The 13,270-nt window shown below is 38.3% G+C and overlaps 1 protein-coding gene across 5 annotated transcripts in view; it reads left to right on the top strand.

The window, feature by feature from the left end:
* The first annotated feature begins 620 nt into the window (after positions 1–620).
* rbm27 (RNA binding motif protein 27) overlaps positions 621–13,270 on the top strand; it is a 122,535-nt gene continuing 109,885 nt past the window's right edge. For 2 of the 5 annotated variants that reach the window (XM_069898130.1, XM_069898126.1), the window contains exon 1: positions 835–1,299. In XM_069898130.1, coding sequence (XP_069754231.1) covers positions 1,241–1,299 — 59 coding nt within the window. In that variant the 5' untranslated portion in view covers positions 835–1,240. Of the gene's footprint in view, positions 797–834; positions 1,300–13,270 lie in introns of those variants that run through there. The other 3 variants (XM_069898128.1, XM_069898129.1, XM_069898127.1) reach the window with 2 other exon arrangements.

The raw sequence follows: 13,270 nt of genomic DNA, 5'->3' as shown, positions 1-13,270 counted from the left end.
GTTTCTGTGCTGTAACCCTTATTTCCTTGAGCACACAAAATTCAGCTCTGTTCATCGCTCTCCCTCCTGATCCCTTGCACCCGCTGTTACTCTTTATTCCAGTCACTCTCCAAGGACGGACGAAGGCAGGTCCACAAAAGCCCTGCAGACCCCGCGCTTGATGAAGTAAAAACACAAGGCTGGAGAAGCTCAGCAGGTAAATGCAATTAGTTTTGGGCTTGAACCCCACCTCCCCTCCCTCCTTCCCCCTCCCCCCCCTCCCCCTCCCCCTCCCCCTCCCCCTCCCCTCCCCTTCCCCCTCCCCCTCCCCTTCCCCCCCCCCCCTTCCCCCCCCCCCTTCCCCCCCCCCCTTCCCCCCCCCCCCTTCCCCCCCCCCCTTCCCCCCCCCCCTCGTCCCGGGATCATAAGGCCCTGGCGGCAGAGTCGCCGCACGGAAGGACCCTTGGATTTGCAACACCCGCAAGAATTGCTACCGCAGGGAGAAGTGCACGTGGAGCGAGAAGGGGGTGGTCTCGCGAGATGCCCCTGGAAGAGGAGGCGGGGCTTTCCCGCTGTCCATCAAATGACGTCAGACTATTTTTGTGACGTTGGGCCTTGCGCCGATATCGCCTTAAATATATCCGATGCATTGCCTCAAAAATAAAAGTTTCAGTTGACTTTCGCTGGGTTTCCCCTTTTCGCCGCAAGGTGCCCTGCTGGATCCGAACATCCCGCCTCCTACTGAGCAAGTGTCCAATAGCAAAAGAACGTTTCACAACTCGCCTTGTGATTGGACAGGAATGCTGCCTATCAGAGAGTGCGTGCCCACACGACGTTTTCAGCCCTGATTGAGCATCCGCGGCCTAGTCCACTCCCCCCCCCCCCCCCCATCACTCGCTCGCGATTTACGTTGTCGTGTCGGGACCCTCCGTGAAATCCAACCCCCCCCCGCCCCCAATTAAAAAAAAAACCCGTTCGAAGAAAAATCCCAAATTCGGACCGATCGGCGCCGAGGCCGTTGAATCCCTCGCTGGTCCCGCCCCGCCCCTTTCCTCCCGCTTCATTGGCCAGTCGGCCGGAGCCGGGGCTCGCCGATTGGTGGCCGGCGCCCGTCCGTCTCCGTCTCGGTCGGGCCGTCGTGCGGGCGGGCGGCGCGCTGCGGCCTGCGCTGGGTTTGTTGTCATGTCGCGGGTGCACTGCCACTGAGCCCTGACACTCTCTCTGATGGTGAGACTGGATCTGGGGCAGAGACCTTGGGAAGATGATCATTGAGAATCTGGACGCTTTCAGATCTTGGTTGTCAAGGGCGCTGGACCCCATGTGAGTACCTGTGTGATGTTGAATTCCGACCCCTCATTCAATCCCACTGGAGTGTGCTGCTTTATTTGGGGGAGGGAGGGGGGGGGGCACTTTCTAGGCCCTGCTTCTGCCACATGAGGCAGGCTCGCAAGGCCACACACTCTTGCAGAATAATGCATTCTCTTTTCAGACTTGTACTTGTGTTGTTTTATCTCCTTGGAGACAGACATTCCCTCTTATCTCTTTCTCTCTGTTTTTTTGGGGGGGGTGTGAATCAGAACTATTGGGGGGAAGTTTATCCAATATTCGGGAAAAGAAGTTTTTACTTTTTACATGGAGTTTCGCTTTACTTCCTAAAGTTTCTTTGCCCTGCAGTGTATTTTAAACCGTTGAATGTGAGAATCCGAAGAACTGACCTGAAATGTTGTGGTTGTTGCATATCTTGAAGCCCGAAACGTTGGTTATTTACCTTTATCCCTGCTGAGTTTTTCCAGCATTGTGTTTCTTTCTCCCCCCCCCCCCCACCACCCCAGAATAATATTTTTCATGTGATAGCTTTGCAATAAATGGAATTGTTACGACCTTCTCGGCAGGTCTTTGTCCATTTATTAATGTTCTGGTGAAGTCACTGTGGGATGTGAGCACTTCAACAGCAACTCTAGGCATCTTTGTAATCAATGTCATTACATTCAATGATCTTGTCACTAAAGGGTGGGGGTGGGGGAAACTTTGTTATGTTTCCCTGCAATGGAAAAATTATTACTTTCAAGATGCAGTTAGTAGTGGTTTGGATGTTCTAAAATTGCTATTTAAGAGTACTTCGAGTCCTCTTAATGGACTCCTTGAATAATGCTTTGTAGTTTTGTTATCATTACTCATGAGCAAATATGCAACCTAAAATAGTTGATTATTATATTTCAAGGGTAAAGTTGGACATTTGCATCTTTGGTTGACCCTTTTATCTTTTCTGTTAAATTTTGATAAACTCCAACCTGCTGGAGTTGTACTTGAGGGGTTGGATACAAAGGCATCTTGAGCCCTGATTCATGAAAATTAAGGGAATTATGAAATAATCAGCAAACAAGATTCAACTTGGAGTTGCACCACAAGAAATCTATTATTGAAGTTTTGTTCAAATATTCTCACAAATATTTTCATTATTAAATCATATTTATAATTGTAGTATTGAACAGTATGCTTTTCTGTAGTTCAGGTGCATTAAAAATAATTTGGCTCTCCCCACTGTCTAATATTGCCTTGCAACTTAACAACCACTACTTTTGTACAGTACTTTTAGTGTGTAAAACTTTGAGGCAAAGACTTGGTCAAAATGTGCCAATGGCCTGGGTTCAAATCCAGCACTGTTTATAAGGAATTTGAACATTTTCCCCTTGGGTTTCCTCCGGGCTGCTCCAGTTTCCTCCCATCCTTGTAAGTCATTTGGTGCATTTGGGGGTGAGGGCCTGGGCACGTAGGCCAAAAGGGCCTGTTTAAATTTAAAAAGAAATATTAAATGACTAAAGGGAATTGGGAAATGAATTCCTGAGCTTACCACCTTGGCAGCTGACATTCATTAAGATCAGGGGTCTAGCTATTTCAGAGGTGTCCAGATGCTTTGAATAGTCTGGGATGGAGAACACTATTATCAAGAGGATGGTAAGGGACCATGGATGCACTTGAAAACAAGGATAATTTTATAATCAATCCTGAACTTAAAGCTTGCAGGGAGTGAATGATGGGTGTTTCTGTGTCTCTTTCCACTTCCATTGCTTGACTCTGGAATTTAATGACATGACAAACTACTGTCTTTCTCTGCTAAACTGAGATGATCCATTCAATATTTTTATGGTGTTGGACAAGTAATCACAATTGCCTCAACATTTCAGTTTGCTTTACAAAGCAGTCAAAAAGGATAGCAATGTCATTAACATTGTACCTTTGTTTTATTTAGAAAATTTGACATAAATTATATGGGAATTTCAATTTTTGATTTTGATTTTTTTAACAGCTGCAGTTTAATTAAATTGCAATGTTTAAAAATAATATGCACTTGTATTGAAGAAAACAGATAACAGAATGGGTTATCTGTTGGGTTAGCAGCAGTAGTTAGGGGCTCCTTTTTAAAAAAAATAGTTTCTTCCATTCATTCATTTCTAACTTTTCAACCAAAGTGCTTTATACTTTACCCCTTTGTTACTTACCATTGCTAATTATTTTAAAATGACTGTGAGGAGTGGTAAAGCTGTAAAAAATGGCAAACAAGAGGAAGACGGCTACCCTGACTATGGACTCCATTTTTGATCTTTTAAACAAGCATACATGGCTGATAACTGAAAAAGTAAAAGAAAGTCAACATGGAGTTATATATACTCTTGAAAAGGTTTTGGAGCCTGTGTCAGAAATTTATTTATGCCTGGGATCTGTGGACCGAGGCTTGAATACAATCAATGATCATGTGGATAAATTAGAGAAATTGTGTTCTGAACTGTCTGCTAGCAATTTAAAATTAACATTGAAAGTTGTTGATTTGGAGACCATAAACAGACGACAGAATTTATGAATTTTGGGCTTGCCCAAACTTCTTTTCAGATATATTTTTGGGAAGAGATTCTTTTCTACTAAGCTCGAGCTTGATAGAATTCATTGTTCTTTGATTCCCAAGCCAGCACCGGAACGCTGCCCGTGTTTGGTTATTCTTTGGTTTCACTGGTACTAAATAAAAGATCTCGTAATTCGTGAACCCTGTCAGAAAGGAACTCTTCAGTATTGTGAACAACAGATTAGGTTTGTAGATGATTACTGTCCTGAAGTGATGAATCTCCATGCAGAATATAGAGAAATCATGTCTGAACTGTACAAGGGTTTTAAGCCTGCCTTGTTATGCCCAACACACCTCTATATTAAACTTTCCGAAGTCTTTGAGCAATTCTATTAAAATGTAAAGATGAGTTCCAACCTACACATAATCAATGGCTATTGGATTTTATTTCCTTTTTAAATCTGGAGAAAATTAGGCATAATGTCACAAAAATCAAGATTTTCTTTGCTAAGACTTTGGGCCCATTTATAGCTCACTTCCATAATTTAACTAAATCAGTGTGATAATGAATGTTACTGAATGTGTTTGTTTGGATCCCCTAAAGCTGCTTATTTGGATTTAATGCTAGATGCAAAATGAACTTTAACCTTGACTGCTGTGGGTTTGAATTTTTTTCTTTTCATTTTTTCTTACTTACCTCTCATGTGTTACTGTTTATTGGATTTAGAATTAAGCAGTATTACTGTACCATACGCTATTATTTGTAAATCTGTTAAGCAATTGATTTACTGATTTTTTTTCTGATAAAACTCAATAAAAATAATTTTAAAAGGAAGAAGTCTTTGAATTTGGCAGAAGATGCTCAAAGGTTCTTGAAAGATTCTCCTTCAACATCAAATCTCACATGAATAGTTGTTTGCTGTCCAAAACTTTTTTTTGGTTGGGTGAAGTTTGGCTGTTCTCTCCCTTTTGTAGGGGTAATGTACTCGTTTGGTTTATAGTCATGAAAGTTTGTTTCTTTTATGTAATCTCACAACACTTTAATTGCTTTTTCTTGAATAAGAGTATTAAGTGAATTTTCTTTGAATAATAAGGATTTATATTGGCTACTTTAGTTATTCACTTATTAATAATGCACTCAGGTTAATAGATGACCGTGGAAAATAAGATTAACTATAATAATAATGTTGATGTTGAGGATCCACCAGCGTTGTCTCCGCTCCATCCTCAACATCCATTGGAGCGCTCACACCCCTAACGTCGAGGTACTCGAGATGGCAGAGGTCGACAGCATCGAGTCCACGCTGCTGAAGATCCAGCTGCGCTGGATGGGTCACGTCTCCAGAATGGAGGACCATCGCCTTCCCAAGATCGTATTATATGGCGAGCTCTCCACTGGCCACCGTGACAGAGGTGCACCAAAGAAAAGGTACAAGGACTGCCTAAAGAAATCTCTTGGTGCCTGCCACATTGACCACCGCCAGTGGGCTGATAACGCCTCAAACCGTGCATCTTGGCGCCTCACAGTTTGGCGGGCAGCAGCCTCCTTTGAAGAAGACCGCAGAGCCCACCTCACTGACAAAAGGCAAAGGAGGAAAAACCCAACACCCAACCCCAACCAACCAATTTTCCCTTGCAACCGCTGCAATCGTGTCTGCCTGTCCCGCATCGGACTGGTCAGCCACAAACGAGCCTGCAGCTGACGTGGACTTTTTACCCCCTCCATAAATCTTCGTCCGCGAAGCCAAGCCAAAGAAGAAAGATAATAATAATGTACGTGCATAGTCCAAGTTAGGTGTGGGGAATTTAGTCATGTGTGTGCTTCGATTATTTGTTCTACTAAGCCTGCAAATTTAAATGTGGAGTAGGCGGAGATTTATAAATTAATTGTTCTTTTAGTATTAATGGCTTACTGTTTTAATTTGGATACTTATTGCGTAGAAACACTTGAGAAATCAATGCGCTAAATGCACATTTTATTCTGTAGTTGACTATGGTAAAGAGTGACAGGAATAAAACAGGCCTGTGTGTGAATCTTTAATGTAAATTCTTTTTCTTTCACTTTGATTGTAACTTTAAATACAATGTCATACTGTTTGAAAACATTTTTTTTGTAATAAAGCTATAATGAGAACTTACGGCAGAAGAGTTTTGGATTTAAAATGTTTTTTTGAGCTCGGACTTTGGCTATTTGGGAAGGAGGGTGGGTATTTTAGTTTAAGGCATTAGGTTTACAAGATTGTTATGGCTTTAAGTTCTGTATAACCTGTTATTCCACAGTTCAAGGTAGCCACCTGGAGTTTGGTGATAATTTGTGTCTTTTTAAAATAACATTAATTAAAAACCATGGATAACTTTATCAATGCTCAAAGTTGGAATGTGAAAGGTTTAAATAATCCAGTCAAGTGCAGTAAAGTTTAAGCAATTGAGGTCTGAAATTGTTTTACCACATGGAACCCATGTCCAAAGCTGTGATGATTCTTATGTTAAAATGGAGAGGGCAACATTTTCATTCCTCCTTCAATGCTAAAGCCAGGGGCAGTCTCTATTTTAATTAACCAAAACATTCCTTTTATGCATTATAATGTCATAGACAAAAGTGGTCGCTACATTATCGTTTCAGGCAAACTGTATCATAAAATGGTAGTTTTTGCTAATGTATACGGCCCAAGCATTGATGATGCAATATTTTTTAAAAGTTTTTTTTTTCCTCCGTTCTTTACTTATTGTGCTGGATGGACACTTTCATTGTTGGTTAGACCCTAAATTTGTATCTTTGTGCAAATCTGCTTCCGTAATTCATTCTTTAAAAAAAAATGGTATCTCAGATGTATGGCTTTTTTAGTTCATCACACTTGCAGATTGATTATTTTTTTAACAGATTGACCTGATCAGAGTATAGTGATATCCTCCAAAATATCCTGTTATTTTGTCTGAATTTTTCAGATCCCTCTCCTACAAAGAGGAGAATCTTGTGATTACTCGAAGCAGAATAATGGTCTGCCTGAGGTTGATCATGAAGAGGTTACTATTTTTTTCCAAGACTTTAACCCAACCTGATTAAACAAAGAAGAATTTGAAGATGTGAAAAGACAACTATATGCTTTAAAAACTTGAAATACTCAAGTATATATCCCGTGACTTTGAGGGTTGAAGGGAACTGGCAACTTTTTTTTTCCCAAGACCAAGAACAAGGTCAAAGATTTTCTGAGACATTTGTTTAAAAAAAATCAAGGTTGCTGAGGGAGAAGATTGTGAAAGTATTTTTAATGGAACTAAGTAAAAGTTATATTTTTAAATTTTTGTTAAAACCTCTTGTATTTATTCTTTAAAAGTAAACTGTATAGAAATGTTCACAGAGAGCTCAGTAAAAGATGGGATAGAGGGAAGACTTGCAGTTCCACCTTTCCCCAGTTAGACATAAATACCTGATTTTAAAGCCTGTAGAAGTGGTTAAAAATAGTATTAGCAAACTTTGGAATAGTGGAGGATTTCAATGGCTATAAATGTGAAGAAATCAAAGATTCCATTACAAAAGAAATGACTTTATAAAAGTGTTGAAGAATTGAGGCCTACCTACCAAATTGAAGCCACGGAGTTGTCGACTGGAGTTCGCAAGATGGCGCCGGTTCTGTGAAGAGCTCGACTGGCCCTGACTCGTGCCCCTGGGCAGATCGGCCGAGTGGGGACAGACTCGTGAGTCCGCAGTCATGCCTGGTGGTCTAGGGGTGCGCAGTGTAACGTCGGAAGACAAACCTGCACGGTAAGTGACTCTTCCAGGCATGTGCGGTGCGTTGCGAGTCTGAGAACTATTAGAAAAGGTGTGGGCTGTGGGGGAGCCTGAAAGACGGTGGGGTGATGAGGTCGGCATGCTGTCAACGGGTATCCAGACCCGCAGCCGCACGGGAAGAGGAACCACAAAATCAGAAGAGAAGAAAGCATAGCATTACTGGAATCAACACAGGAAGGATATATCGGGACTAGGACTAGAGAAGGTAGGCCTCAAGGGGAAGTGATGGAACCTGAAATGGATTCTGTATTTACAAAATTGGAAGAGATTGCTCATCAAATGGGAAACGTGTCAATGCAGGTGTCTACTCAGATAAATCAAGGATTTATGGAAGTGAAAACTAAAATTAATAATATTGTGTGAAGAGATGACTTCTATGAAAGAAAGATATGACTGTAGTTAAAAGTGATGTTAGTAGATGTATAAAAACTGGATACTGTACAGGATTTTAAAAAAAAAATTGAAGCTTTTTTTTGAATGTAAGAATCAAGTGGATCGTAATAGAGAAAAAGTGGAGGATTCTTTTGTGGATTGGATTCAGAAGAAGGAATTATTGAAGAAGATTGATTTATTAGAGAATCAAGGTCGAAGAAATAATGTAAAAATTGTAGGTCTTCTGGAAGATATGAAAGGTTCAGATCCAGTAAAGTTTTTTAAGAAATGGATCCCTGAGGTACTGGGCAATTAATTTTTTCCAGATGGTCTGGAGCTAGACCGGGCACATATAGCATTGAGGAAAAAAACGTTTCCAGGTCAACCACTGCGAGCAGTTTTGATTCGTCGTTTGAAATATCACGATAGATAAATGATATTACGAGTTGCAGTGCAGAAGGCATGGCAAAATCAAACTTCAATGATGGTTCAAAATACGTTTTATTTAATGCTGATCTGAGTCAAGAATTTATTAGAAGGTGCCGAGAATTTAATTCAGCTAAAGAAGTATTGTGGAGAAAGGGTTATAAATTTGCTTTTCGTTACCCGGCTGTATTGAAAGTTTTTTTATGGGAATTTTCAATCTCAATTTTTGAAAATGACCTTGATGCATTAATTTTTGATAATTCGTTGCCAGATCTGTGAGGAAGTGGACGGTCGCCATTATCGTCGCCTAAAAGGAGGGTAAATGGTAATGGGAATGGGAAACGTGGAAAGAATGGAAAGAAAGTTGAATTAACGCAAAGTTTTCTTGACATTGAAGACCCAGAACAATCATTGGAACTGGAATCATTGGGTTGAATATATTTGATTATGTACTTTATGAAAGTCTGACTGGGAGGGGGGGTTGGTGGATGACACTGAGACCTTATACTCATCGGCCACTAGTGGGTTTTCCAACACCCAGATTTTTAGGGAGCTACTACTTTTTAGTAGTTTGTTTAGGGTAGTATATTTTTTCTATTTTTTTTTTACTTTGTGGAATTTTTATATAGGGGAGGGTTCAGAATATTAAGGGAATTAGAAATGAGAGGAATTTTTATAGTAGTGTGAAGTTTATTACTAATGAAATGTCTAATTTGAGTTTTTCAGCTTTTAATGTTCAGGGTTTGAATAATTCCATTAAGTGTAAACGAGTATTGGCTTACATAAAGAAAATGAAAGTTAATATTGTTTTTTTTTGCAAGAGACACATTTGACTGAAAAAGAATATTTGAAATTGAAGAGAGAGTGGGTTGGTCGTGTGTTTTCTTCTATTAATTCTAAGGCAAGAGGTGTAGTGAGTTTAATTCTTAAGAAATTACCATTTGAATTGGAATTATTTGAAGGAAATGCAGGGAGGGTTTTGATGGTGAATTGTAAAATTTTTGCTGAATCATGGATCTTGTTAAATATTACGCACCTAATGTAGGTGATGAAGGGTTCATCACCTAACCCTAACCCTAATGTTGAATGACCTTCCGGCAGACGTGGTTGAGGTGGGATCATTGGTTACATTTAAGGAAAGACTGGATAGTTACATGGAGAGGACTGGAGGGGTATGGACTGGGTGCTGGTCAGTGGGACTAGGAGGTTGGGGATTTGTTACAGCATGGGCTAGTAGGGCCGAACTGGCCTGTTCTGTGCTGTAAGTGGTTATATATGGTTATATATGTCAGAGGCCTTTTTATTGTTAAATCAGGCTCATGAAAATATTTTGATTGGGGGAGATTTTAACTGTGTTTTAGATCCTTTATTGGATAGATCTCCGAAAAGTATAAGAAAATCAAAGACGGCAATACAAATAGGAGCTTTGATGAAAGATTTGAATTTAATTGATGTTTGGAGGAGAGTAAATCCTACAGAGAAAGATTTTTCCTTTCATTCATTTAGACATGATTCATTTTCTAGAAAAGATTTTTTTTTGGTATCGGCACATTTACAATTTACAGGCTGAATATAAAAGCCGGGTTATATTGGATCATTTTATATTCTTCTCCTGTGCAAGTCCGGAAGTGGTGCATTTGTCTTGTAGATGGAGGTTTAATACAATGCTACTGAAGAAACCAGAGTTATTACTTTTGTTAAGGAACAGACTGTTTTATTCCTGACTGAGAATGCTACTTCATTAAGTAGTAATTTTGTACTGTGGGACGCTTTGAAAGCATATTTGTGTGGGCAAATTATTAGTTACACTATGAAAGTTAAACTTTCCGCCACGTAGTGTTTTTTAACATTGGAAAAGAAAATTACTGAGTTCGAAAAGGGATTTCAGAAAGATGTTACAGAAGATAAAAAAAAGCTGCTTTAATGAAGTTGAAATTACATTATAATACATTACAAACTTACCAGTACCGATCTAAACAATGTTATTACGAACTGGGTGAGAGAGCTCATAAGGTATTAGCATGGCAATTAAAAATGGAATAGATATCGTGAATTATTAATGCTCTTAAAAAGAATTCAATAGTTACCTATAAACCTCAGGAAATTAATGATCTGTTTTATTCATTTTACCAAAAATTATATACTTCTGAGGGAAAGCAGGATGTTGGTTCTATTGAATCTTATTTATCCAAATTAAAATTTGAAAGTATCTTCATATAGACCTATTTCTTTATTAAATGTAGATTATAAAATTATAGTGAAGGTGTTATTGAATAGACTTGCAAAATATTTACCTCAGTTGATACATATAGATCAGACAGGCTTTATTAAGAAAAACTTGTCTGATAACATCCTTAGATTGATAACATTGGTCAATGCATCTAGACAGCAACCCAACCACCCAATCAATGGTGGTTGCACTGGATGCGGAAAAAGCTTTTGATAGGGTTGAGTGGAATTTTTTATTTAAGGTGTTAGAGAAGTTTAATTTTGGCCCTTATTTTATTGCTAGGGTGGTGACAAATGGTCAAACTTTACCATTTAAATTGACGCGATTGACCTGGCATGTCCATTATCATCAGCCTTGTTTGCATTGGCTAAAGAACCGTTAGCTCAGACAATACGACAATGATAAGATTAAAAGGATGAGAATTGTGGATGATGAATACAAGATTAATTTATTTGCAGACGATGTGTTTGACAGAAATATTTGCAAGATTGTTGAAATTTGGAGAGTTATCTGGATATAAAATAAACTGGGATAAGAGTGAAATATTGCCATTTGGGGAAGGAGATTATTCAGAATATAAAAATATTATAGAATTAAAATTGTCAGATAGAATTAAATATTTAGGAGTTATAATAAATGCAGATTATCAATCTTTATATAAATTATGTTCCTTTATTAAAATGGATTTGATTAAATGGAAAAATCTTCCGTTAACATTAATTGGTTAAGTAAGTTGCTTTAAAATGAATATTTTTCCTCGAATCCAATATTTGTTGCAGTCAATACCATGTTTACTTTCAAAGGGTTTTTTCAGGATCTGAATAGAGCGGTGCAGGAGTTTTTATGGAAGGGAAAATTAGCACAAGTAGCTTTGCACAAACTTGCATGGAAATATGTATTAGGTGGACTTCAGTTACCTAATTTTCAAAATTATTATGAAGCAGCTCAGTTGAAATTTGTTAGTAGATTGATGGATATGGACCAATCCCCGAGTTGGGCGAAGGTGGAAATGGCTTGTATTTCTGAAGTTGAGATACACCAATTTATATTTAAGTGGAATATGAACTTATTGCAGGAATGTAATATGCCAGTATTAAAACATTTGCTAAAGATATGGTTTAAAAGAAATATGGTTTTAGGATCGAAGGGTAAGTTATTAATTTAAACCCCGTTATATCATAACCAGCTTATTCCTTTTTCAATGTTCAATAATCATTTAAAGAGATGGAATTCTCAGGGTATAACGATAGTTCAGGACTGTTTTGAAAAAGGTCAATTTCTTTCCTTTAACCATTTGAGGGAGAAATTTGATATATCTGTAAATTCTCTGTTTGTATATTATCAACAGAGCTCTGATAAAAGATAATTATGGTAAAGAGATGAATTTACCTATGTTGACAAAATTTGAATCTTTGATTTCCTCTATACCAAAGAAAGGTTATATTTTGAATATGTTTCAATTGTTACAAGAAGGTATGGATAAACCAGAATGGGAGAAATCAGGGTTCAATGGGAAAGTGATTTAACTTATATTATCCCTCAAGAGAATTGGGAAGTTATGTGTTATTAAAGTGTAACTAGATATGGAATGGTTAACTATAATTTTTTACATCAGTTATATTTGACTCCAGAGAAACTGGAAAAAATATGGGTTTAGTAAAGTACAACCATTATGGGAAGGCATTGGTTTGGTTCTGGAAAAATTACTCAAAATTATACCATGAGACCCATCAATTTTTTTTTTGGGGTTATATGGTCTCTTTGAAGCGATTGGGGTTGGATAAATTTCAGATTGCATTTGTATGTTTAGTGTTGGCTGTAGCACGAAAATGTGTAGCTAGTACTTAGAAAGATAATGTAGAGATTAATATTGCACGTTGGCATAATGAATTGAGAGCTTGTATCACTATGGAAAAAATTACATGTAACTTGCATGATAATTATTCCCTTTTTGTTAAAATGTGGTCTTATTTGGAATATATGAATTTGGAAGTACTTTGAAATATTGTATATATTCTCTTCTGTTTTAATATTTGGGTCCCCTTAAGGGAGCTGGCTGAAGAGGTGGGAGGGTGGGGAGGGGTTTTTGTTGAGTGTGTGTGTGTGTGTATATAGTTATTTTTTGTTTAAAAAAAAAAGAGTTCAGTAAAAGGGAAAAAAAAACTGGAAAAAGTGATAGCAGGGAGGAGATTCTGGTTTCGGGGAGAATGGCACCTGGAAAGGAATAGCAAAAAAAAGTGCGAAATGGAGGGGTTCTTCTTCCTTGAGATTCTGTGGGCTTTTTTCATTGGCTTTTGGGGCTCTATGTATATGTCACCATCAACGTCAGGGCAGGGATGCTTTGTTTTTCTTAAAGGTAGAGGATCACTTTATTTAGAGTCAGATATTTTACTCTTTTCTAAAAAAATATTGTTTTAAAGAAGAAGAATATGGATAGAACATTAACATTTATTAGTCTTAACGTTAATTGAATTAACAGGACGGTGAAGAGAAAACTGGCCTTCGCATTCCTAAATAAATTTAAAGGCAGATATAATCTTTTTACAAGAAACACATTTTACCAAATTGGAACATGCAAAATTAAAAAGAATTGGTGGGTCAAGTAATATCATATTCATTTGTATCAAAAGCAAGA

The sequence above is a fragment of the Narcine bancroftii genome, chromosome 9, assembly GCF_036971445.1.
Source record: "Narcine bancroftii isolate sNarBan1 chromosome 9, sNarBan1.hap1, whole genome shotgun sequence".
NCBI lineage: Eukaryota > Metazoa > Chordata > Chondrichthyes > Torpediniformes > Narcinidae > Narcine > Narcine bancroftii.
This window is presented reverse-complemented; position numbering and strand designations above follow the sequence as displayed.